Source organism: Phaenicophaeus curvirostris, chromosome 1 (assembly GCF_032191515.1).
Source record: "Phaenicophaeus curvirostris isolate KB17595 chromosome 1, BPBGC_Pcur_1.0, whole genome shotgun sequence".
Lineage (NCBI taxonomy): Eukaryota > Metazoa > Chordata > Aves > Cuculiformes > Cuculidae > Phaenicophaeus > Phaenicophaeus curvirostris.
In genome coordinates, this window is record NC_091392.1 from 13148728 (window position 1) to 13175077 (window position 26350).

General features: G+C 37.4%; 2 protein-coding genes across 3 annotated transcripts; one reads left to right on the plus strand and one right to left on the minus strand.

Annotated features, from left to right (window-relative positions):
- Nucleotides 1-16: 16 nt before the first annotated feature.
- FBXL13 (F-box and leucine rich repeat protein 13) lies at nt 17-17669 on the minus strand. Its single transcript, XM_069849741.1, is given in 6 exon segments — nt 17-243; nt 406-523; nt 1153-1251; nt 10782-10911; nt 14018-14087; nt 17645-17669. Coding segments are annotated over 6 exon segments (633 nt in total). The 3' UTR covers nt 17-52.
- On the plus strand, nt 9040-24663 carry LRRC17 (leucine rich repeat containing 17). 2 transcript variants are annotated; one of them, XM_069881008.1, is made up of 4 exons: nt 9040-10841; nt 18321-19192; nt 22401-22556; nt 23723-23857. In XM_069881008.1, the coding sequence occupies exons 2-4, from the start codon at nt 18439-18441 to the stop codon at nt 23740-23742; spliced, it is 930 nt and encodes a 309-aa protein (XP_069737109.1). In that variant the 5' UTR covers nt 9040-10841; nt 18321-18438; the 3' UTR covers nt 23743-23857. The 2 variants fall into 2 exon arrangements, with proteins under 2 accessions (XP_069737109.1, XP_069737022.1); XM_069880921.1 differs by having other exon boundaries at nt 9049-10841; nt 23786-24663.
- The last annotated feature ends 1687 nt before the right edge of the window (nt 24664-26350 follow it).

Below are 26350 nucleotides of genomic sequence, written 5' to 3' on the forward strand. Positions count from 1 at the left end.
ACAAGACTTATTACCAGTATTATTAACTTTATGAAAATTTCTTTACAATGGTTTACAGAAATCTGGATGCAATAAAGTACCTTATGCAGTCTGCTACATTCAGTATAAGAATATGCTTCAATGGTGAAATCATCTTCAGACCAGCATCTGTAATCTTCTGGCAATCAGCCATATGAATGTGCCTGATACATGGGCAGCATTTTCTCATCGAGTTTAAACTTCAATCAATAATTTGGTTACTCCCTGTTGAAACATATAAAGATGTAAGTTACACATCTGACATACATTAAGGGCCCGATGCAAATACGCACTGAAATCAGCTGAAATATTTGTATTTATTTAAAGTTATCCATATGAACTTTAAAAATGCATCATCCTAATAATTTTGTGAATTATTACACTAACTTTCAATGCTGACCTTGACAAGTTTGCATCCAGCAAGGTCTTTAAAAGTTGTATCAGAAAGATGAGGAGAATCAAGAAAGACAGTGGACATTGTCTGTTGCCATTTTTCAACCAGAGCCTTCAAAGGGAAAAAGATAAATAAGATATTCACATACTTATGCTGTCACATAACAAAAGGTCAGCAAATATTCTGCATATGAGATGAAATGTTACGATTTCAAACAAATGGTTATAATCCATTTTAACAGTAACTTCTAGACAGTAAGCGGTATATAAATTCCCTGAAATTCCCTGTACGTTTATTATGTTTCAGAACACAAGAGAAAGGAGTGAGTGACTGGAGACATGAAGTATGGCTGGAACCTGAGATCGTGATCTAGCTTACAATCACTTTTGCAAAAACCTGGAAATTCTTTTTTGATGGGCAAATCAGTAGCAGAATGCAGTTCCCATGCATTAAATTTGATTTAACACTGAAAAAATTGGAAACCTCTCATTTATTAAATGGAAAACTATAATTCAGCCATACATGTGTAGCAAAGATGACAACTAAAATTTTCTGAGAGTAACTGTGAGTGAGCAAGATTTATAAACCATAATTAGACAGTAGTTTAAAAAAATTGTTTAGGAGAGAAATTTTCCTCTTATATTGTGTCTGTGTAACTTTCTTTAAAGTCAGTTGAGAGGATAATAGCATTCCAACATCAGAAAATTCCTCAAAGTACAGTTTTATTTTCAATTTCTTACTTGAATACATCCATCTGTTAGAGTTGGCATTTTGTTGATTAGCAACTCTTGAATCCTACTGCAGCCATTCGCAATATTTCTGAAACTGTCAACTGAAATCTAAGTAAGAACTAAAATGTTTATGTCTTAGCAAGCCTAACAAAAACAGTACTGGAAAGGTTTAAGATCTGTTCAATACTTTAAAATCATAGGTACCTAGATGCCCACTAAAACCAGCAATGCATTAATCCCATTAAAAGAAAACCAGACACATGAGATATACATATTACCCTGAAATTCTAAAAATATAATCCAAATCCAGGATCCATTCCAAAAATGTGTCTACTAAGCAAGCAAGGGTAAGGTACAACAATTTCTACAGCGAACACCATGTGAACATTGAGCTCATTTACAGAATCCTTCACGTAGGACCACATCACCAACTCTGCACACTCTAACAAAGCAATACTCAGTGAAAGCATGAATGAATGGATGGATGGATGACAGATGGATCTGCCAGTTCAGTTTATTCCCTTTATCACTTCAAGGAGTGACTTCATGTAGTTACTCCAAGGAGCCAGTTCTTCAGCTGCCCAAGTTCAATAGATGTCAGTTCACTCTTGGGCATACAAAGTAGTTACTTTGATATACAAATTCTGTGTAAAGGACAGGACAGTTTCCTTTTAGCTCCATTTTCTACAGACAATGTGGATGGGAACCATTTCTTCCTGTGAAATAGTCTGCCCTGATATTTGGCTGTAGAGCTATCTATATTCCATGGGGTTTGGAGGTGTATAATAATGATCTTGTGCAGCTCAGAGTACAGTCGTGCTATGCACCAGGAATCCGTTTGCAGAACATCCACAAAAAAGGCCGTCTGGCATGTCCTCCTGGGTACCAAATAAGGCCTGCGGAGACAAGAATCCAAAGGAGGAAACTTTGAAGATTAAGTATACTTGGAAGGGTTTTTGCTGTGCCCTACCTGTCTAGCTGCTGCAGAAGCCTGCTTTGCTTTGTTACATTGCTTAAGGGCAGTGTAAAACACAAGGTTTGCTCAGGGTATACATGCTGTGTGACAGTAAACACCATTAGCAGACAGGAGACAGCCACAGAAAAGCAAGCCAGAAGCTAAGCAGCAACTAATCACCCACCATACCTCAGTTTTGTAGCAGTGTACCAGAAGATGCCTCCAGTTTTCGCACTTGTACTCTCCAGCCTTTGTAGCACATCCAACTGCTCCCCATAGCGACTTTTGAGTGGAAACAAGGGTCAGTCTTGCTTTCCTTCCACTCTAGCATTGAGTGAGGGAGTTAACACATTGGGTTTCTAGCTCTTCTATTTACGAACTTAATGTCCGAGTTCTATTTGGGTGTGAAGTTTTTTCCATGAACTGACTTTAAGTTATAACCAAGGCTGACTGTCTTTTCTTTCCTAGCATAATGCCGCATCTTTTAACTTAAAGCCAGGTTGGCTTTGTCTTTATTTTCAGGCTGGAGTTCTTCATAAATTATTTTCAACATTTTGATGTTTCATGTCTCTCCTTCATGAGGGATTGTGGCACTCTTTGCACTTTTTCTCTTATGCAAAGAGGCATCTTCACTGGAGGGGAACTGGCTAACTGTCTGTCAGATGTGATCTTAGGCTTGAAGTGTTCATGCAGGTCTCGTGTCCTGACAGAATATGGTGTGGTTCATGACACAAACTGGCACCGTTGGTACTGTGGATGCAAACAGTCCGACATGTTTTAAGCTCAAGACAAGTGTAGCATGAATGTTTTTCCCACAGTGGCCTATAACAGCCTCCAAAACAACAAAGTGAAAACTCTACCATCAAAATAATGATAGGAAATATTTTACAAGTAATGTACAGTGATGTAAATTCCATCAACTACCACCTGGCAGCTGCCTGAGTTCAAGGTCAGGTCTGCTATAGTGCAGCTGTGGAATTCTGGATCAGGCTCCCCTGAAAAGGGATGTATTGTAAGAAAGAGCTGAAGAAGTAAAAAGAGCAAAATCCTGGGAGGCGGAAGGGAATGCAGCAGAAAAGTATTGCACAGAAAGATAGCCATCTCATAACCACAAGCTGCTCAAACCATGTAGAGCCCCTTGATGCACTCCAGGCTATTCACATCCCTCCAACTGAGACTGGACTGGTGGGCAAAAGGACACCACGACTTTGGGTGTTCATCAATGAGGATCTGCAGATAGTACTGCAGGTCTCACGCATCAGCATGAGTAGGTTGGATTTGCCCATGCCAAATCATCGCAAAACAATCAGTACTAGGCAAAGGCATTCCTCTTTTCCACTGGTAGTGATCACCAGAAGGCAAAATGCCAGCATGGAAAGATGGGTGCTAGTTCTCAGGACAGAATACGAAATTCATTTGTCCAGGTTCTACAATTTTGTACTCTGTATTGGCATATGTGATGTAGGACAATGCAAACCTATCTCCGGTTTCCTCAGCCCAAGTCTGTATGAAAGGGATTAGCTGAAATTGTGAACAACAGGCAACCAGCTGTCTGAGGGGAGTATTGGGAAATCCCCATTCTCTGCTGGTCAAGAAGCATTAATTGCTTTAATATGGCATGAGCAATAAATTCAAGTATGAGTTAACCTAACCCTGCCACAGGCCTACCCATTGTTGCCTCTCAAGCAGAGCAACAATGGAAGATAGCACATTTCTACATGTATAAGCAAGTTTTATTAAATGTGCTATGTAAAAGTGAAACAACTGGACTTCAGTAAAGCCTTTGACACAGTTTCTCACAGCATTCTGCTTCAGAAACTGTCAGCCTCTGGCCTGGACACTCTGCTGGGTGGAAAACTGGTAGGATGGCCGGGCCCAGAGAGTGGTGGGAAATGGTGTGAAATCCAGCTGGAGGCCAGTGACAAGTGGGGTTCCCCAGGGCTCAGTGCTGGGTCCAGCCCTGTTCAATGTCTTCATCAATGACCTGGATGAAGGCACCGAGTGCACCCTTAGCAAGTTTGCGGATGACACTAAGCTGGGTGGAAGTGTCGATCTGCTGGAGGGTAGGGAGGCTCTGCAAAGGGATCTGAACAGGCTGGACCACTGGGCTGAGTCCAACGGCATGAGGTTTAACAAGGCCAAATGCCAGGTCCTGCACTTGGGGCACAAGAACTCTGTGCAGTGCTACAGACTAGGAGAAGTCTGTCTAGAAAGCTGCCTGGAGGAGAGGGACCTGGGGGTGTTGGTTGACAACCGACTGAATATGAGCCAGCAGTGTGCCCAGGTGGCCAAGAAGGCCAATGGCATTTTGGTTTGGATCAGAAACGGTGTGACCAGCAGGTCCAGGGAGGTTATTCTGCCTCTGTACTCGGCACTGGTGAGACCGCTCCTCGAATCCTGTGTTCAGTTCTGGGCCCCTCACCACAAGAAGGACGTTGAGGCTCTGGAGCGAGTCCAGAGAAGAGCAACAAAGCTGGTGAAGGGGCTGGAGAACAGGCCTTATGAGGAACGGCTGAGAGAGCTGGGGTTGTTTAGCCTGGAGAAGAGGAGGCTGAGGGGAGACCTCATTGCTCTCTATAACTATCTGAAAGGAGGTTGTAGAGAGGAGGGTGCTGGCCTCTTCTCCCAAGTGACAGGGGACAGGACAAGGGGGAATGGCCTCAAGCTCTGCCAGGGGAGGTTTAGGCTGGACATTAGGAAAAAAATTTTCACAGAAAGGGTCATTGGGCACTGGAACAGGCTGCCCAGGGAGGTGGTTGATTCACCTTCCCTGGAGGTGTTTAAGGCACGGGTGGACGAGGTGCTAAGGGGCATGGTTTAGTGTTTGATAGGAATGGTTGGACTCGATGATCCAGTGGGTCTCTTCCAACCTGGTTATTCTATGATTCTATGATTCTAAATCACTCTCCACAAATTTTACTTTGAGAGGTTAACTTCTTGTTACTGAGTCTTGTTCTTGGTCCATATACTACAAAGAGCAAACCATCCCCAAGAGAAGAGAGCGTATGTTACATCACACAGTTTCTTGTAACACATGGCAATAACACTGTCCATTTCAAAAGAAGGCTGAGGTTTTCACTCTTCTGAACAATCAGCCACAGCTTGTTAAGCAGTTCGAATATACTTTAGATATTATGACATGTAGGATTTCCCCTTGAAACTGCTGAATAGATTTGCACTAATGAGAAGGAGTAACACTTCTCCCAAGGAACCGTCACAAAAACACTGAGATAGAGCAGAACATGACATATTCGGCTACATTAACTGTTCAAACCGAAAAGACTTGGTAAGAGTTGGTTCAAATGCATGCATTAGTTGTAACAAAATATGACTGGCTTGTGTGGCTGTTGATCAAAGGAAGCTATGGGGCTTACTGGGTCCTGCTGCCAACTGTCCTTGGAGTTCTTTTTTAGCATGAACACATTGTTAACTGTTAAAAGTACCTACCTAGGTTGGCAATCACAGTTACAGAGAGTAGGAACACAAGATCCTTCAGATGCAAATGCAATTAAATGACAGATCTTGGTTAGATTACATTACTTTGGCCAGGATTTTTAAAATATCCCTGAAAAAGCCCTAAATGCAGACCCAAGAGCCTAGCTTTAGACTCCTGACTTTGCAAATGTTAGCTATTTAAGTAAGCTGGGCTGACAGATTGTTCTGATTATTGTAGAAGAGGAATAGCAACTGAGGGAACTTTAAAATCAGGGAAATAGGTAAGAAATGCTAAGTCAAGAAAGTGCCAATAATACCAATGATGTTTTAAAAAATAGACTGCAAATGCTAAAGTCTTTGTTTATTCCACTGAAAGTAGGAATATAACTGAGGTGTCTGTGTCAGACAATTATGAAACCAGGGGGCTCTATGTAGTAAACAAAGACCAACAAAGATCCCAGACAGGTCAGACCTGAAAAAGTCTGAATCACACATGGAGACTTCTCTCCCTCTCCAAAGGTTTTATAGATAAATCAAAGTATTTTTTCTAGGTAGTAGCTGAGGCAGTACCTAAAATTACAAAAAAGTACAACTAAAATTAAGTGAAATTCCCATTATCAAAAATATAGAGTAGGTAATCAGATCAAACTCAACAATGCTGAGGGACAGAAGTAGCATATCTGTTTCTGGAATTCAGTCATGATTGCATAATGTTAACTGCAGTCTAAAGGACTTTCCATCTCTTTGCCTGGAAAAACACTGTTAGATTAACATAGACATTTGATACCACAAATAGCAGCAATTTAGTAATCTTCTCCATGCAAGTCAAAACCAATTATACTGAAGCAGTTAATAGTAACCCTGTATAGATTGTTTAATTTTTTTTCACTTGAACTGGGGGTTTTTTAGCTAGATATTGGGTCTCAGGCCCAGGCTGAGAAAGTCCCAGTGTGAAACATGCATTCAGGTAAGATTCAATTAAATATTCAATATTTAGATGCTGCTGCAATATTATATGTGTTTGTCCATGCAAGAGAATCAGGTAATCAGGCCCAGTCAACACGGGTTCATGAAAGGCAGGTCTTGCCAAACTAACCTGATTGCTTTCTATGACAAAGTGACTCGACTACTGGATGAGGGAAAGGCTGTGGATGTATCTTCCTGGACTTCAGTAAAGCCTTTGACAGTTTCTCACAGCATTCTGCTTCGGAAACTGTCAGCCTTCTGACACCAGAAAAGAATTTTTCACGGAAATGGTCCTTGGGCACTGGAACAGGCTGCCCAGGGAGGTGGTTGAGTCACCTTCCCTGGAGGTGTTTAAAAGACAGGTGGATGAGGTGCTGAGGGGCATGGTTTAGTATTTGATATGAATGGTTGGATTCAATGATCCTGGGGAGATTTTCCAACCTACTGATTTTGTGATTCTCTCTTATTTTCCTTTATTTGTAGAATTAAAAAGTCTGAATCTTGAATTTCTTTTTAAAGTCTCTGGATTATCTATGACAATTCAGGCACTCTTGAAGATAAGGTTTAAAAATACAAAATTCTGGGCACATTTTAGCAAAACAACTGCTTTCTCAACTCACTTGAAATTTCAGTGTTTAATATGTTGTCTCAAGGGTGAACAGCTTGACCTGAGAATCAATCTTAGGATATATATGGAATTTAATACTGAATTCATTGCCCCGATCAGTAAAATTCCATTTAAACCTCCTTCAAACCAGCTGTTATTATGAGTATTAGATCCTATAAAATTCTGCAAAACAGACTTTTCCTGCATGACTCAGTAAGATCATCCTATAAATGTATAATTTTCCTTGCATTTACAGGATCAGGATACAATTTAACGATCATAGATAAAATATAATTCCTTGTCTGCAAGGAGTTTTTAGTCTAAAACAAAAATGACTGATTGGAATCGTTTTAACTGGATGCTAGTATATTGTGATCTGAAATGAAAGAATATCTAAACAAACATGGAGCAAACCACACCTAACGATTTGTCCCCATAGATTTAGAAAATAAATGTAACGAAATGATGAAATCCTTGTAAGAATGTCAAATTTAATTTCATTTCAGCTTTTAATAGTTTCTTAATTCTGAAAAATAGGAATATACAGAATTTTTATTCATCTTTCAGCTAATTTGCTATGCAGAGATTACTACTTTAAATTTCTTTATTTCTTCCCCTGAGCCTATTGCATCTGTGGAAAACCACCCTTCAAGGCAGAACAGTCTGCGGTGCAGAAGGGATTTTGAAGAAAGACTATTCTGTGATTCTGTTATTATCAATCACTGTAAGTGCAGAAATTTGAAAATCAGTGTTCAGGACTGAGGAACTTCTCATGTGGTGTACACGGGGCCATTTTTCTTTTTTGTTCTGTGTTGGTCAAGAACGATAAAACAAATTGTGATATCCTTTCAGATGTTTGGCACGTTACATTGATGGCTTGCCTCCATATGTTATTTTTCTTTTATTTTTCCACTCTCCAAAAAAAGCTTATAATAACATAACCCTGAACTAGCATATTTCAAGAAATATTGAACAGTGCACCTTTATTCTTCAGTTACACCAGTGGTGGCCCCTTTTTGCTGCTTGATATGTCAGAAGAAACCAAAGTTTGACAGTGTCTGTGAAAATGAGAGTTCTCCCAATGAAGCTGGAACAACAGGAACTCAGATGGTGAAAACTGGTGAACTGTACACATTTGCCAACGGCTTCTCTGACATCCTTAGAAACACTGCAGGATGTTTGGAAATTAAAGGGTCAAATTAATTTTTCCCAGTGACTTGTGATCTCTTATCCAGATGTTGTAAACTACAGCAATTGATAGACTGCCTTAACATATTTTGGGCCAGAATAGTTCTAGTCTGAAAATCAGTTCTAGTCTGAAAATGGCACCAAAAATCAAAAGTCAATTTCTTTGAAAGTCTCATGTTTCTAATTTAACTGAAAATACTGCATCAAACCATTCTAGTTGTATAATTTCAATCTAATTCATTAGCAAATGACAAGCAATCATTTTATACCCTTTTCTTTTTTGAGTTTTGTGTCCACTAGCAGAAAATTTTCCACCTATACCATTCAGCTTCAGAATCGTAGAATGGTTTGGGTTGGAAGGGACCTTAAAGATCATCCAGTTCCAACCCCATTGCAGGACAAAGAAATCTTATGCTTTCTATGTAATTCTCTGAGGATATCAGCGTTGTAAAGGGACACCTTTTGAAAAGGACACAAGAGAATCTCTGTATTTTTATGGAAATATCTTGAGACTCATTCATGAAAATGTTTACCACCCATGTCATAATGACACAAGTTAATTACTGAGGTTTTACGCAAATCTCCCATGCCTAAAATTCATCCAATATTATTACCACTGATTAATATCGAAGTTCAAGAAAGGACTGCTTTGTTTTATAACAACAGACTAGAAAACATGTGCTTAACTCCCAGTTTTCTACCTAAATATATTTTAACAAGCTATTTAAATGCCCTGGTGCTCAATTGCCACTTGCAAAATCATTAGCATAATCACTCATTTTACAGGTGGGCTTTCTAAACAGACATTCATACCCTACAATAGTAATGGTAAGAACTCATAGAAAAAGAACATTATATAACCATAGAATCGCATGGTTGGAAAAGACCTTTGAGGTCATCAAGTCTAACCATGACTGTCCAGTACTAAACCATACCCCTGAGGACTTCATTTAATGTTAAAATGAAGGAATAAACAGGTAACATGAAAAAACAGGAAACATATATATTCAATGGAATACATATTCTGTTCTATAGAGCACTTTTTAGCATAATTTAAATGTTTAGACTATAGCTTCAGTACATTTTTCTAACTAATCCTAAAACATCAGCTTTCCAGAAATTCCTGTTGGTTTAATTCATCCAATGAGGGGAGAAGGAGGAAGAACTTTGACTTATTAAAATGCTTTCTGCAAAAGTGATGCAATTTGATGCTCTTTTTGGGCTTAACTGTTTGCTTAAGCACTCTGTCATAAACTTCAAGCACTGTTCCAGAATCGTGAGGAAACCCAAAATGGAGGAAGCTGTGGAATTCCTTTCAGAGCTCTCAAATACATTGCTGAGCAAATCCACTTTCCTCTGGAAAGGAGAGGATTGTGGTTTTCCCAGTTTGATGATGATTACTTTTCTCTGACTACTATTAAATCATGCTTTCTAGAGGCAGATCATTACAACTCATGATTACACTTCTGAATAAGCAGGAATGTTGCTTTTGGAAAAATAACAAATTACTGGCACTTTGAAGAAGTAACTCAGAGGTAAGTTGTTCTTAACTTTCCTCTAACTTCAGCCCTCATTTCAAATTTCACATTGTCATCGCACAATAGTCTCTACATGATTCTCAGAAGCAAGAAACAGACTCTTACTGTAAAAAGCAGTCAGAACACCACAGTTGCCTTATCTGCCTTCATCTGTGGTTCTGAAAAGGTCTTGTTAGATGGAAAGTTAAACATTATATTCCTCAGACTCCAACTCTTCACCATTTCACATGTATTTTTATCATTTGGAGCATCTTCTCAGCGTATAAAGAAATATACAATAAGTGGGAGTCTTCAATTAAAACACTGGCAGACTTATTGCCTTACAGCTTGGCACCTCATATTGCTTTTGAAGTATGTTTCAAGATTCAGTGTATATTTGGAAGTTTCTAAAATAGTACCAGATTCTAAAATGCTGCCTTTCTTTGCAAGTTTAGTAGGAGACTAAAATAATCCAAAGCATTCACTATTTTTAGATTGCAATCATAAGTACTACTTCAATTTATATATTAAACCAATATAAAATAATAAGAAAAGTTCACTTTTTAATAACTTTTCTTCTCAGGAAATCAAGTGTAAATTCTTATTTTTCCAGTCCAGATTGGCTCTTATTTTTTTTATGTCTTAGTAAAAACTGCTTTTTCAGAGCTCCTAATTTAAAATCCTAACTAATCATGACTAGAATTAGTCTACTTATGGCTACAAAAAGCAAGCCTTGTTCTCATTATGCAGTAAGTACTAGCTGTTTATAGAACTGACAGTTTGTTGGAAGCTATCCAAACCTATAGTGCTATTATTCCTTAGTAAAATTTAAACAGCTGTAGTCATGTAATTCAAAACCCTGGAACACTGCTGCAGCGCTTGTTCTGCTTCAGTATACCATGAATGCAGGATGCAGCCAGTCATATAAAGGACTCTCTTCTTCACAGAATGAAAGACGTGAACTACAAACCTGAATGCAACCTGAAAGGTCCAAACAGATGAGCTTGTGACAGCCCTTTCCAGAGCCCAGGTACAGTAAACCTTTGTCTGTGAATTTTATGCAGTGAGCTAAACTCAGAGACTGTAAATTGGGGAGGCTGCTTTGCAAAAAAACCCAAAACCAAACAACCACAACAGAGAGCAAACTAGTACAAGGTTGTGTTACAGAATGAAAAGAACGAAAAATATATTGCTAAAGTATTCTAAAAATTGCTGTAAAGAAAAGATGTTCAATATGAAATAGAATTATCTCCTTGCTGAGCTTTGAAAGTTCCTTTCTTCTGCTGCACTTTTTCCTCTGCTCATTGTATTGCAAATTACTGGGAAACAGCACTATCATGCAATATATTTCAGCCTACAAAACCAGCATCATTTTAAGTTATCTCAAAGAGCTGCAAAAGCATGAACTGGGGTATTTCTGTGCATACTTTGGGAGCTAATAGACTTTTAAGTATAAGTTTGCTGGACTGTTTTTGCCATTGATCTTACAAGCAGTGCCTGCTGAAAATGAAAACCAGAACTCTATCAAAGTACATTAAAAGTATAAATGTACAGTTAAAGCTTCTCTGGTCATATAATTATTTATAAGAGTACTATTAAAAGAATCTGAAAATTTGAAGACATACAAAAGGCAATTATCCAAAAGTGAATCATCCAATGTTAGATTTTGATCAATTCTTCTGGAAAACATTTCTTTATTGTAAACACTAATTAAAGGAAAGCAAACTGTTTAAATGGAAAGTGTTATTCAATAGCACTCTGTAAAAGCAAGAACCTATACTCTGAACATACTTGTTTCCATCTGCAGCTTTGGTTATAAAATATTGAAAGCTACTCATTTTACTGAACTACATTGCTAACTGGAATAAATAACAATTGCCACAAGCACCACAAATTAAAGCATACAGAAAATCAAAGCCTAGAATTAAGACCTACTGCTCTGGTAGACATTTAGTTGTAGGGATGTAGTCACCCAGTTCTGCAAGTCAGCAAATGTAGGCATTTTGAAGAGAGATAGGAACACCCACTAAGGAGCTGACTGCCTAAGGAGTGGCATACATTTTTGGAACTGACTTTACGCTTTCAGTATAGAGTGTGTGAACATGCTAACTTGAACTGAACACAAAAAAAGAGATAGGAAGCTGGAAAATAATGTAATTGTAGAAAAAGGAAAATACAAAAACATTAAGAAATGAAATATAAAATCACATTTTACAAAAAGGAAAAGACAGTGTGCATCAGAACTAGGTATTAGAGCATAAGGGCATGTGTTTGTGGTGCATTTTTAAAACGCGGAAACATTTAATTCATATAAATGCAGAAATATAATTATTTGTAGATGCATAAGCCTTTTTGCATTTTCGTGACGCATTCCATGGAAATGAGTGGGGCAAATCAAACTCAGAGAGAGTACTTCCAAATTTATCTGACAAAACAGATAATAAACTAAGAGATATTTTGGTATTCTGGCAGTTCTGGGTCTTCTTGAAGTATATGTTGCTACAAGGTTGCAAAACCTGAGACACAGGAAACCTTTCTTACTGCATTTGGAAGACTGCGATCAAAACCTCCCAATACTCTTGAAGAGACGCTGATTTGCTTTATAGGTCATATGACCCATTTTTATGATCTGGGAATTTTAACACATGCCATGTTCTGCCATTTTTAGAGTGACAGCTTTTTCAAAACTTAAGCTTGAGCACATAGACTATTAAAAACCCTTGTTTTGTGTCACAGCTAAATTCTGCAGGAAATTTGTCTTACTGTTTTTTTCACTAAATTTGGCATCAGCTGTTTCAGGATCATTGTTTCAAAGGACTGGCAAAATCCTCCTCTGATATTTCTTCCTGATAGACAACATTCATGTCTACCATATTCAATAGAACTTTTCAGAGGGAAATTGTAGCTGATGGTGTGTGTGGTGTAGTATAGATGTTAAACTGCTTGCATGGAACAGCAGATGAGAATAAAATATAACCAAACAGCTTTAAGCATCCTCGTCTTTGTTCCAGTAACAGACATCTGGTGTACAATAGCAAACTCCACGTGCAGTATTATGAAGTGCAATACTGCCACCTCTAAGAACTCTGTATTCTTTATCATATTACACAGGACCTGTGGTGAGTTAACGATTTTGAGATGACACGGAATTCCTATGAGGTTTTCCTGCTATCAAATCCTTCACAGGACCACAACTTTTTGTACATCCCCATAATCTCAGAAACAATGAGCTTTGCTTTTTGTCCAAAAACTGTCAACAAAAACATTATGTTTTTAAATCAGAAGCATCATGTGTGACTGGGAAACCCTCCTAGTAACAAGGTACAAGTGCAAAATATATTTTATCGGCAGAGAATATTTCTTTTTGTTTTAAACATTTCATTGAATTGAAAGATTCACCTACAAAGCAGAATTCTTTCTTGGCCAAGTGCCATTTATGCATCAAAAGAAATGTATGATTCTGGCTCTTGGTGGCAACAGGATGCTCAGGTAACTGGGAAAACATATGTTGAGATTATGTCTAGAACAGCTGTTCCAAATTTCAATATACATAAACGGAAATTTAAAAACACAAAGAATCAGGCTATATGGAGAAACCACAGTTTATTATAAGAATAATAGTGATGAAGAGATGAGTGGTAAGATTGGAGACACTAAACGGAAAACTTTGCCAAAACAAATGTCACTAATATGAGGATATGGCATTATAGACTAAGAAAAACAAAAGTCAAAATGTATTATGCAAACGCCAAAGAAAAAAATGTGTCTTGTCTCTGTGGGGTTGCTGTTGAAAGGAAGGCATTAGTTTGCTTCATGGGAAAAAGAAGCAATGTACAGCTATCTCCAAATCTATATACATCTTTGAGATGGCTGCTATCCTGGACCAGCACGTTTCTTTTCCTTTGTGGCAGCTTTTAATGGAGCAGTTCTACCTACTAGACAGAATCCAAATCTCATTGTGGGATACGCCTAAACAGGAATGGTAGACCTCTGTAAGAATGTAAATTCTCTGCCTTCAGCTCACCAGTGTGTATTTTTAACCTGAGAACAGAACTATCATCTAAGACAAATTTATGGGTCATTTTTCATTCTGTATAGTAGACAGAATCCTGTAAAAGTCTCAAAAAGAGTATTTCTACTACATACACCTCTAAGTTTCCTGCAAGATTAAAACAGACACACTTTTCTATTTCTGTTTAATTTTACCTTGACAACAGTGATAATTTTCCATTAATAGTATCTGTATAGGACAGATTTAAATACAGAAGATATGAGTCTCATCAATTCATCCTGAATAGTGACAAAAAGTATTCAGAAGTACATTAAAATAATATTTGTATTAATTCATCTTACATTTTTATGCAGAGTAACATGGAAAAATATCAACAAATATCTTTAAATCATTGTATTCATTTTTATTCATCAAAGCCATTTTCTCTGTAAGTCTCAAAGTAGAATACTGAAAGACATCTGACGCTATTGTTACTTGAAGTATGGTAAATTTAACATTCCAGTTTGAGGAAACATCATACACTACACAGTCCTACAGTACACAAGGGACTTTTCAAATGATTGAAGTTTAGCACATGTTTACATGTTATGCTAAGGCACGTTTCTTTTTAGCCAGTCCTGGTATCTAAAACCACGAGTGAATTTTCTCCATAAACTCTGGTACACTTCTCTAACTAATAATACAATTTACAGTTTAGTTCTGTCCTTCAGAAGGAACATTAGATTCGAGCAATTGCAAGGCTTCCATGTGTTACTAACCTGTAAAAGTAGTGCTACCTATATTGTTCTATATATTGTTTCATTAGAGTATACATGGAAAAAAATATCTTAGTATGAAGAATGTTTCACAATAAATGCTGATATAATAGAAAGGCAAAAAGATGGCACTTATATATAGAAATCTAATAGTTGAATGTGTACCTTTTGCCACATCATGGTCCCTTTTTTTTATGCTATCTCAGTTAGCAGGCAAAAGGACCATTAGGATAGCTGCAAATACAATATCAATCAATTTTAAAGAGGATAGTTTGTGTTTTTGAAATATATTCCTGCAACAAAGGATTTGATTATGTCAGTAAAAATAGGTATGTTGACCAAAGATAACCATAACCCGAAGAGAATTGAAGGCATAGGGAGTGGTGAGAAAGCGTTGTGGAGATAGCATGGTGGAAGAAACTCTGAAACATTCCATGTGAAAGCAGCACAGCCAGGGGTCTGTCTCCAGTGCCTGAATGCAAACACTTGTAGCATGGGAATCAACCAGTAGGGATCAAAGTCCATGCATTGCTGCAAAGCTATGACTTCATTGGCATTCTGGAGATGCAAAGAGATAGCACACAGAACTGGAGGACTGCAATGAATGGTTACAGAATATTTAGGAGTAACAGCCCAGGAAGGTGAGGGCAGGTCACACTATATACAAAGTTATGCCTAACCATGTGAAAAATCAGTCAAGACCTTATTTGTAAGGATTAGAGGCAAGACCTATGAATATTACATTGTAGTAATTACCGACTACAGACTGATTGATCAAGAAAAGAAGGTAGCTGAAACCTGCCTTGGGCAGCTGAAGGAAGTCTTACAGTTGCCCACCCCGATTACTCATGAGAGATTTTAACCACCTTGATATTTGCTGGAAGAACAATATGGCTCAGCATAAACAATCCAGGAGACTTCTAGAGTGTGATGAAAATTTCTTGATCCAGGTGACTGACGAGTAGTCTGGGGAACCTGTTCCTCTGGACTTGTTTCACAAACAAGGGAAAACTGGTTGACGACGTGAAGAACTAGAGAGGCTTTGGTTACTGTAACCATGAAAATGAGTTTAAAATCCTGAGAGAAGAAAATCATACAAATTGTAGGAGTAAAAGCCTGAACTCAAGAGCAGTTTTTGGCTTGCTTAGGGATATGCTTAACAGGATCTCATGGTAGACAGCCCTGGAGGGCAAATGAGAAAGAGCTGGTTGATTTTCAAGGCCAAGATACTCAATAACTTTTTTGCCTCAGTTTTTACTTCCATGGGTTGTCTTAAGGCCTCCTAGATGCCTTCAAGAAGCTTACTAGCAGAGTCCCTGGGAGTGAAGCAATACTCCTGATAGAAAAAGATAACATCAGGAAGCACCTGGGGAAGTGGTTCGAGATAGGACGCATCCAAGATCACAAAGAAAATTGGCTCCTGTCACTGTGAGGCATCACTCATAATTTTTGAAAGGTCATGACAAACACAGAGACTCTTCAAGAACGGAAGACAGGAAATGTCACATTCATCTTCTGGAAATGGAAGAAGGATCTAGGAAACTATAGGTGAGTTAGCCTCACCTAAGTCCCAAGGAAGGCAAATCCTCCTTGAAGTCCTGTACAAACTCTTGAAGGATAAAAATGTGATAGGGAACAATGAGCATGGATTTTCCATGGGCAAAGCATTCCTCACTGAGTGATAGATTTCTATGATGAAATTACTGGATCTATGGATATGGGGAGAAGAGCTGTTGTGTATCTTAACTGCAGCAAGGTCTTCAACATGGGCCAGAACCTCCTTTATAGTCAAATAAGTAAAATAAAGGCTGGATAAGTGGACTTTAAGGCGAGTGAAAATTTGTGCAGACTGCCAGGGTGATCACCAATGGTGCTAAGTATGGCAACACTGAGAAGGATTGTACAACTGTAAAGAACCTAACCAATTAAAACCTTCCTTCAGGATGCTAAACCACAGAGATTACATACATCTTACACATTTTTTGTCCTAGCACTAAATGAGATAGTTGTAATTTTACATGTGAACCTGTATGTGCTACTGAAAGCAGCTGCTTATTTTGGAATTATAGCTGAATAACATTTAGTTAGCAGACAGAATGCAATACTAGTAAAAAGTTCCAGTTCAAACACAGGAGATGGAAATAAAGACAAAATCATATTTCCATAATTGTTTATTACCTTTCCTCCCCAAAGTTATTCTTTCTCTGTTTCTGAGCTCTGCTGCATAGAATAAGCTAACACATTACCAGAACAGTAAGCAGTTCAAAATAACACTGAGGATCCCAGTTATGAATCAGGTTATTAAAATATGTGATCGGTTTACACTGACCAGCATATATCAGCCGAAAAGTAACAAATAAAACTTCGTATTTCATATAAAGGATAAAGTTGTCAATGTAAACATTCATTCACACTGTGAAATAATCGACTCTGAATGCAGATTGACAACTGGCAGCTACAGGAACAAAATGGAGAAACCAGTCAATGATTTTTTTAAGTTAATGTTAACAACTCGCCACATGGAATGGAGGGCTGCAGTAGCATGCACAGACAGGGCTGCTCCATCTGTCTAATAAGTAAGAACTGCACAAATACTGGGAACACTTCACAGTTGAGGTCTACTAATTTGTTTAAAAATTAAAAATTTCTTTGCTTTTCAAAAGAATTTTACCTGACATTAGTTGATTTCTTGTGCCACTTTTCCTCCAGATAAAACCAAGTCTTTTTAGCCCAAACCAAGAGTGTTTTAGAAACAGAAAGTCTGTTCAATGATCTGCACTCAAGATTGGGATTCCGTACCTTCTTCTCAGGTTTCTAAGGAAATGCAGCCTTGGGGCAAACCTCACTGAAAACGAAGGAAAACTGCAGTGCACAGGAGTTCTATGGAAAATTCAGAAGGGAACATAAGCCAAAAAATTACTAAACCCAGAGGTAATTTTGGGCACAGTTGCAGGGAACAGACCTTGTCCTCCCGATAATAATCCCTAATGACTGTGTTTGGCTTTCTTGGAAAGGCAAAAGCTCCTGACTTGCTCCTCTGTACTCACCTTCATCAGGTGGCCAGACCTGGAAGTGGTTTCAAGGAAGCCATGTCTACGGCCTGCAGTTTCTTCTTGCACTTTGCCTACATTCAGACGATATACAGACTCACAAGATCTTGCAAAAGACTATTTTTGGATCCTTCTCAGAGCAGTCCAGACAACTTTGTCTACCTCATGTGAGCGATGAGAAATACTTGGTAGCAGCAGGGCTAGTTATGATAAATGGAGGCTCAACCTGAAAACAGTTCCACACATGAGCACAGTCTAAAACTGGGGCTTAGACAGGCACTGGATAACTTTTCCTGGTCTGTTTCTGCACGTGTTCCAGTGGTCAACACCCAGAAAGCTGGAAACTACCAGCTTCAGGTTCCTCTTCTAAGCACGTCTTCCAAGATAAACTTTCATACAAAGAAGATATAGCCTGATGCCATTTTCCTGAATACATGAGAACCTTCTAACAAAGATCAGTTAGAAATCAATCCATATTGTTTCCCATGCTTAATCAAAATTAATGGCAGTAGAGCACAGACAGTAAAAAACAAACAAACAAAAAGAGATAGGACATTAAATCTCCAAAGTATTTGTGAAGCTCCAAGTAGTGTGATGATTAAGTGCTTGACTGAATGCTGTATCTTATGCACAAGCCTCCATGAAAATGTCCATTTCATCTGTTCTGATGTTTTACTTTTTTTCTAACACAGGGATCCTGCACACCCCAGCTGTACCTCCTCAGATCTGTACAACACTGATTAAGACTATCCTGAAATCTCAACTGTTCCAGCTGTCACAGAAAATAACTGGGGCCAGCTGAATGTCAGGATGGAAGTAGTTACTATTATACTGCTACTTCTTCTTTGTAAAGCATTTGACTGTAGGAAGACAAGGAATAGGAGTCTGAGAAACAATGAAAGGGAAAACATCTTAAGGAAAGCATCTAGCACTGTTAAGCGCAATGCCCAAGGCCTCCCATGTGATGTATACACCTATCTTCATGAGAAATACCTAGATTGTCAGGAAAGAAAATTAATTTTTGTGGCACCTGATTGGCCAGAGGATTTAAAACACATGCTTCTAGCAAGAAACAGGATTCGTAAGTTGAAGAATAATATGTTTTCCAAGTATAAATTACTGAAAAGTCTGGATTTACAACAGAACGATATATCAAAAATTGAAAGCGAGGCTTTTTTTGGTTTGAACAAACTTACCACACTCTTACTTCAGCACAACCAAATTAAGAGTTTATCTGAGGAGATTTTTATTTACACCCCTAGTCTAAACTACCTACGTCTTTATGATAATCCCTGGCATTGCAACTGTGAACTAGAAACTCTTGTTACAATGCTACAGGTTCCAACGAACAGGAACTTGGGAAATTATGCCAAGTGTGTGCACCCAATAGAACTGAAAAACCAAAAGCTAAAGCAGATAAAAGCTGAACAGCTATGTAGTGAAGAGGAGAGACAGGACCCCCAAAACATAAAACAGAAGCCTGAAGCTGTCAAGCCAGAATTTGATTCCTCTTTGTGCCACATGTATGTGTTTCCTGCCCCAACTCTGAACTGCAGAAGAAAAGGTTTGTATCACTCCTTATAAGAGAATTAATGATTCTAATATTCTTGCTCCCTTACTACATTTATTCACGTGTTATTTACAGCAAATTAATATAGTACTCACTTTACTTACTTTAACTAAACTGTTCATTGTTTTTCTCTTGTAACAATAAGCAACAAGTAGGAATTCTTTAGCAGTTATTTCTGCATCTTATTTCTACTCTGCAGCCCCAATCCCACAGATATTCTTTAGTGCTTTAGTATATGATATCCAACAAAAATCAATAGGAATAAAATTAAGCACATACCTAAGTTACTGAAGGATCAGCACTTGACCATTGCAATTTCACAACTATAAACATACTAATCAGTCAAATTACAGCTGTGCTGTAATTGTTGTACAGATAAAGGAAAGCACAGGATGTCTTTCCTTCTTCCCAGTGTACAAACAGAAAGACAGCAATGACTTTGACAGAAGCGAGCTGTGAAACAGGACTGAGCAGCCAGCTGTATTTACAATGCCCAAAGGAACCTAATTGCAAGGAAGAACCACTGCATTCTCACAGTTTGTGTGCATGATTTCTTCTACCAAGGGAAGAAATTGTATGCTTTTGTTCATAAAGAAATCCTTCCTCTGTGTTCTTCCTCCCAGCATCCAGCAAACATTTCAAAGTCAAAGGGCCTTCAAGAAATGTTTTTCAGACGCTTGGATCCATTCCATTCCTAAATCCTTCTCAGGCTCCTAAAAGCCACTGTTAAGCCCTAAGGGTAAACCAGCTGGGGCATACATCCACACAAAAGCACACATTTATTTGCACTTTATATTTCCCATATTTTATCCTAGATGAAACAAAGAAAACAGCAAAAAAAATCAGAAGAGAGTAACTTTTCAGCATTAAAAATCGGAACTAAAAAAGATTACTAGAAGTAGCCAAAACTGGGAACATTTTTCCCAATTTTTGCAAAGCACAACATGAAACACCGGATCACTGCAGAATGTTTCACCCACTGGTATGTAGCAGTGTGTTTGCTAGACTTCTGTTTGCTTTAAAAGTGACTTAAATTTATGTAACAACTCTGTGTGTCCTTATTTTTGGATCTTAATGCCAGAGACAAGCTTGGAAATTGGTATAGGGAGACAATACATAAAGAATTAATGATTTCAGTGTTTGATTACATGGTTTATCTACTACATATGCCATAAAAAATGGTCCATTTTTTTACTTTTCATCACCATGTTAAATTCCTTTCTTCTTTCTGTGGCTCATGTTTCTCTTTGTTTTACCATGCAGCTACTATATATTTTTATTAATGATTTATGCTTTTTTACTGGCTAACATTTATTAATTTCTTAATATTTACCTATGTTACCTTTCCTTGTAGACAGGATCTTAATTACTAGATTATAGATTATTATTTTAACTGTCCTTCATAGGATCTTAATTATATCATTATTATCTTGTGCCTACAGCTAACTGTGTTACTGAACAAAAATCAGACATGTATTATAATCTTAATACAAGAAAAGACTGACTCTCCTTCTCTCCCCATTTAGTGGTATCAAAGAGACAGCTGTACATGAATATACTAAAAAAAATTTGGCAAGAAAAGTGTTAATTTTTTCTCTAAGTTTGTAGAAGCATTCAGTGTGGTCTCCTCTTCATGAGAGTTTCACAGGCTTTTATAGCATTTAATAAAAAATTATTTACTATCTTTAGTAGTAATAATGAAGGAATCATGTTACTTCAACTCCTACACAAGTGTACTAGAGGGCACCAGGACTCCCTCCTTCAGGTCAAGAACTAAGTGTATCAGTCCAAGACTTCCTGAATGTCTATTATGGACACATTGAGTATATACAATATTTATCAGGAAGTACCACATCTTCTGTGCATATGCCTTACAGCTGGATGCAGACATCCCATGGACATTTGGGATTTCTGAACATATGGTAATCTTTGATGAAAGCATTGTATTTACTGTCTTTGCATATAATTACTGTGCAGCAGATGCACGATTTAATTGAAATTTTCATCAGAAATAGGTGTATAATGCACCCCAAATCCTAGGAAAACACCAAAATTTCCCTAAATCCACATGGGCAAGAATTCAGAGTAGGAAAAAAGGTGCATCAGTTGGCAAGCCAGTAATATGATGTGAAAACCTGCAATCCATTATTTCTTTACAATGGAGGGGATGGAGTAACAAGAAGTATACCAGTACTGTGTATCTCTAAGGAGATATAATAACAGGTCAGCAGCTTTCAGTTAATGACAGAAAACTCATGATAGAAACATCTTAAAAATATACATAACCATGTGCATGTTCTCCTTTTTGAAGAACTTATTAGTATTTCATCAGACTAGCGATACACCACATCTTTCAGTAATTCAGAATGAAAATATACTGTCCTGGATTGTATTTTACCAAGAAAAGCAACTAAAGTTGGATGCAAAAGTAATTTATGTTTGCTTTTCTGCAAAAGAACTAGTATTTGCAAGATCAGTTGAAAAAACAAAACTCCTTTGTAGGACTACTAAACTCTACAAGTCTCCAAATTCAAGGACTATTTACATTCATTTGGTGATAAACAGGCCCTGAAACTTTGACATCTGCACAAGAGGGAAGCATTCCAATCAGAGCAGGCTGGAGTAGTTATGATATTTATGTATTTATAATTCCAAAGCTCTGCTCAAAATCAGATATAAGGCAGGAAGACTGTGATATATTGCTTTTTTCTCGAGAATACCTGATGCATTAGACATCATCTGAACTTCAAAAGTACACTGACGACACAACTTTCAGCACAGATCTTCCATTTGATTATGGAAGATGTTCAGATACCAATGATACATTTTCATACAGTTACTCTGGTTTCTTTGCTTTAAATAGTCAAGCCCTACACACATACCTTTTATTAGTATAGTATCTTCATTGCTTTCCCTATCCCTATGTGACTGAAATGTACGGTTTTGTTAAAACAAAAATACAGAACACAGCAAAAGGCTTTAATATAAGCACTAATGAAGAGAATTTTTATATGAAGTGTAAAGATACAAGTGAACAAAGCAATGAAATTTAGAAGTTGAAAAAACATGTTGACTGTAGTAGAGAAATAAAACAAGAATCAATGTTAGACTGACAAAACTCTGTGTGGTATGCAACTGTGATACCTAGGCAGAAAGGACAATTGAAGGCTGATACAAGTTATGTCTTATTCATTTTTTTAAGATTTAAAGAAAGTTCCAGGTAACATACCTCCAGATATAGTAAGACTTGATCTGTCCAGCAACAAAATTAGACAACTACGAGCCAAAGAGTTTGAAGATGTCACTGAACTGAAGATACTAAACCTAAACAGTAATGGAATAGCTTACATTGATCCTGGTAAGAACTTTAAATATTAATTTAAAAGTTTTTGCATTTCATTAATTATAAATTTTGATAATGGGCCTATCAGATATAAATATGGGGGGGAAAGAATTTAAAAATCTAAAAGCTGGTACAAGTTTCACCTTTTGCACCACTCAAGGTTTGCACTGAAAAGTATTCATTGCGGAAGTCAATGAAGAACGACTGATTTCAGCTGTCCCTTCTTAACACTAAACCAACCCAGAGCAAAATTTGAACTGTGCAGACTGAAGGCAAATGTTTTCCCAAAAAGCTAAATAGTTGAATGATTTTTTAAATATCTTTGCCAAATCTAAGAAAACTTGTCATGTAATGAGGTTGCTTCTCAATTATATTGGACAACAAAGTAACAGACAAACCAAAAGGATTTGAACACTTTGGGGTTAAAAATCACTACATATAATTGCTTTTATGTTACATATTACTAGAACTCAAGTGGCCTTCTTGGCAATTTTCTTATTGCCTATGTGTGTTTGGTTTTTCATTATGAAAGAAGACACAAGAAGAAAGAGATAGAAGGTATGAAGCAAAAAGAGCTTTCTTTAGTAGCATTTTGGAAATTAAGCAGCAGGAGAAAGTCATAATATCAGTAAAATGGTACTTAATGAGTTTTCACATTACACAGAGTCAATTTATTTAAATTAAGACTTATGCCATTAAATAAAAAAGGTTACTTGCAAAAAGTATGAGCTACTCTCCGAAATGTGACTTAGAAGCATTCTTATGAAGCTCCATGTTTATTATCTTATAGATCTTAAAATATTAAAGACCTATAAACACATACACACAAATACATACACCCATACAAAAAGCACTAGCCCTGCACATTGTCCAACACATAATCAATTTCCATATTTCTTCTTCCCTATCACAGCAGTTAGAGTAGACTTTGATGAGCAAATCAAGCATTCATTCACCTCCACTGTCCCTATTCTACACTTGAGCATGCTCTTGAAGTGTTTTATAACCTGACCAGCATTACAACTCCCCTTCTATCGACGAATTTATACCAATATGTCACTTCTTAAGGCATAAGCCACATTTTAAAGTCCAATACTTGAAAAAACCTTTTTTAGGCTCTAGCCAAAAAAAAAAAAAAAAAGAGTGAATGTGTTATTATGAAAATGTTTTTCCTGTTGCAGATATGTATGTGTTTTTCTAACTTATCTTTGTAAGGTAACAATAACTAATTTTCTATTGACCAGCTGCTTTCTCAGGCCTCAATAACTTAGAGGAGCTGGATCTATCAAACAACAGCTTGCAGAATTTTGAATATGGAGTTCTGGAAGATCTTTACTTTCTGAAAATACTGTGGCTGAGAGAGAATCCTTGGAGATGCGATTACAACATTCATTACCTTTTCTACTGGTTAAAGCACCACTACAATGTTCACTACAATGGCCTAGAATGCAAAATGCCTGAGGAATACAAAGGATGGTCTGTCGGAAAATATGTTCGAAGTTATTATGAGGAGTGTCCAAAAGACAAGCTGCCCATTTATCCAGAAACTTTTGATGTGGACAAAGATGATGAGGAATGGGAACGACACAAAGAACAATCAGTTCAAACAGTAAAGCAGCATGGTGTAATTGTGACTGTGATAGGCTAATAAGGGGATCTTACTCTTTTTTGGTACGTTCAAATATTTTATATTCTGGCAAAGAACAACATGTTGTTTACATTTTTTGTTAATGATATTGATTGTTTTTAGGACTATCTGCCTACAAAGATTTCTGTTCATTGCAGTTTGCAATTACAGAATGGCATTAGTTATTCAGCAACCTTCATCAAGTAATCGTTGCTGACAATTTATCCTGGACATTTTTGTGAAATATTTTGGCAAATATTTGAAAGTAATACAGTAGAAATTGATAGACGTGAATGTACATAATGAAGCAGGGAGGAGCTGTCTTATGTATGAATACAGCTTATGCATTGACACAGAACTTGCTGCAGGATTGTGACAAAGACATTTTTCTTGAATGTATTGACAGTTCTTTGTATCCATCAGTTTCCTGAAATATCCCAGAAAACATCTCTAAGATTTTTTTATCAGCTTCTTGTTGTTTTATTGTATAAAAAAACCCAAAACCCAAACTGAAGACTAACCTTTAATATAGTTCTCACAAAACAGGAATAGCAGTTGTTATAATGATTAGGACTCAAACCCACAAGCTGGGTTCTAGTTCATGATGCGCTAGTGTTCCTATTTAGTCTTGAGATGATAACTCAGCCTCTGCCTCTTCTGTACCTGAGCTACCTGAAAACAGGAGTAGCCAAGGCATAACTGCTTCCCAAGATCCAGCTCCCCATGCTGGTATTGACCCTGTTTGGGTTTTGCAGTAGGCAGAGCTGAAGTCCTTCCACGAAAGATTTCAGGTTGTCATGTCAGTTTGGCACAGATTACGTGACATCAGTTCTAGGAGGAGAGGAACACGTGATGGCTGCTGTGATGTGAGTCCAACACACCAATGCCCACCCAGACTGAAGGTACGTATGCTTTTGAGTGCTCACTAGAAGTATGGGACATTCTCAAAGTCCACCTTTTGCCCAGCTCATTTGTAAAAAGCTTGTTAGAGCACCTCCTTCTCACACAGCTGCCTATGTGAATATACATTCATCAAAAACTGCAATTATTCTAACGCTATAGAATCATAGAATCACCAGGTTGGAAAAGACCCACTGGATCATCGAGTCCAATCATTCCTATCAAACAGTAACAGAGCTGTACAGATGGCCCAGCTAAGTAGGCAATATCTTTAAAGATAAAACTCCTTGCTACATAATATATTGGCTAGAAGTCTAAAAGTTCGTTTTTTAAAAAAAAGAGAGTTGTTTTTACTGAATAACTATTCTTTTAAATAATACTGCTGTTCTGTTCTTTTTTTTTAATTTCTGCATCAGTTAACATTGAACTAACAGAACTACTGACTCTTAAAGACAGGTATTATAAACCCTTTTTTTATACATAGAATGGATAAGTAACTCCCCAGTCTTACATGGTGGACAATTAGGAGACACTGGGTTAAATTTCAATATTCCAAACACAAGACCTAGACCAGATTCCTGCTCTTAGATTAGTAAGAAATATGTAAGTGCAGGGTAGATATACAGGGCCAGAGCTTTAAATATCTCTTGGCTGTCATGGAAGAAGTTCTTGAACACTCTGGGGAGAAAATGTTCTGCTTTAAAGATCTGCACACAATTATGGTGGTTGTGGATTCCTCTGGGCTTTAGCCACAAGCCCAAAAGGTGACACATTTTGTTTCAGAAGTGCAATACAAGGCACACAGTAGTTTTATGCTAATATGAAATAGAAGAATAACCTTAAGGAAAAAATCTGAAATTATTGAGGGTAGTAAGAATGCATGAAACCTTAAGCAAGCACATCCTCTTATTAACTGTATTTTTATGTCCTCCATTATTCAGGTTATGTATGTCTGTAATGGTGCTTTACTGATAATTTAGCCTAATTTAGCCATTTCTTCCACAATATTTTTTAAAAACTTTAGGGCAAATACAATAGTACATTACTCATCCCTGCTCCTGGGAATATTTTAAGCATTATCTTAATTATTAAAGGCTAATCCCGATAAGATAGAACACAGATGAAAATCCCACTGGACCAGTGATATTCACTACATGAGGCATTTAAAAATTAAATTAAAAACTTAAAAGTGCTGAAAGAAAAAAAAATCTAACATAGGTGGTAATTGCCAGCATTAAGTAAATACTCCTTCTCTCAAATTCTGGAGGATTATTTCAGTACA

Bases quoted from the DNA above. Each gene is read 5' to 3' on its own strand.
- LRRC17 (XM_069880921.1), top strand. From the start codon at position 18,439: ATGGAAGTAGTTACTATTATACTGCTACTTCTTCTTTGTAAAGCATTT. The intron at 19,193-22,400 runs GTTTGTATCACT...CATTTTTTTAAG, and splicing joins TCTGAACTGCAGAAGAAAAG to ATTTAAAGAAAGTTCCAGGT. The intron at 22,557-23,785 runs GTAAGAACTTTA...TCTATTGACCAG, and splicing joins AATAGCTTACATTGATCCTG to CTGCTTTCTCAGGCCTCAAT.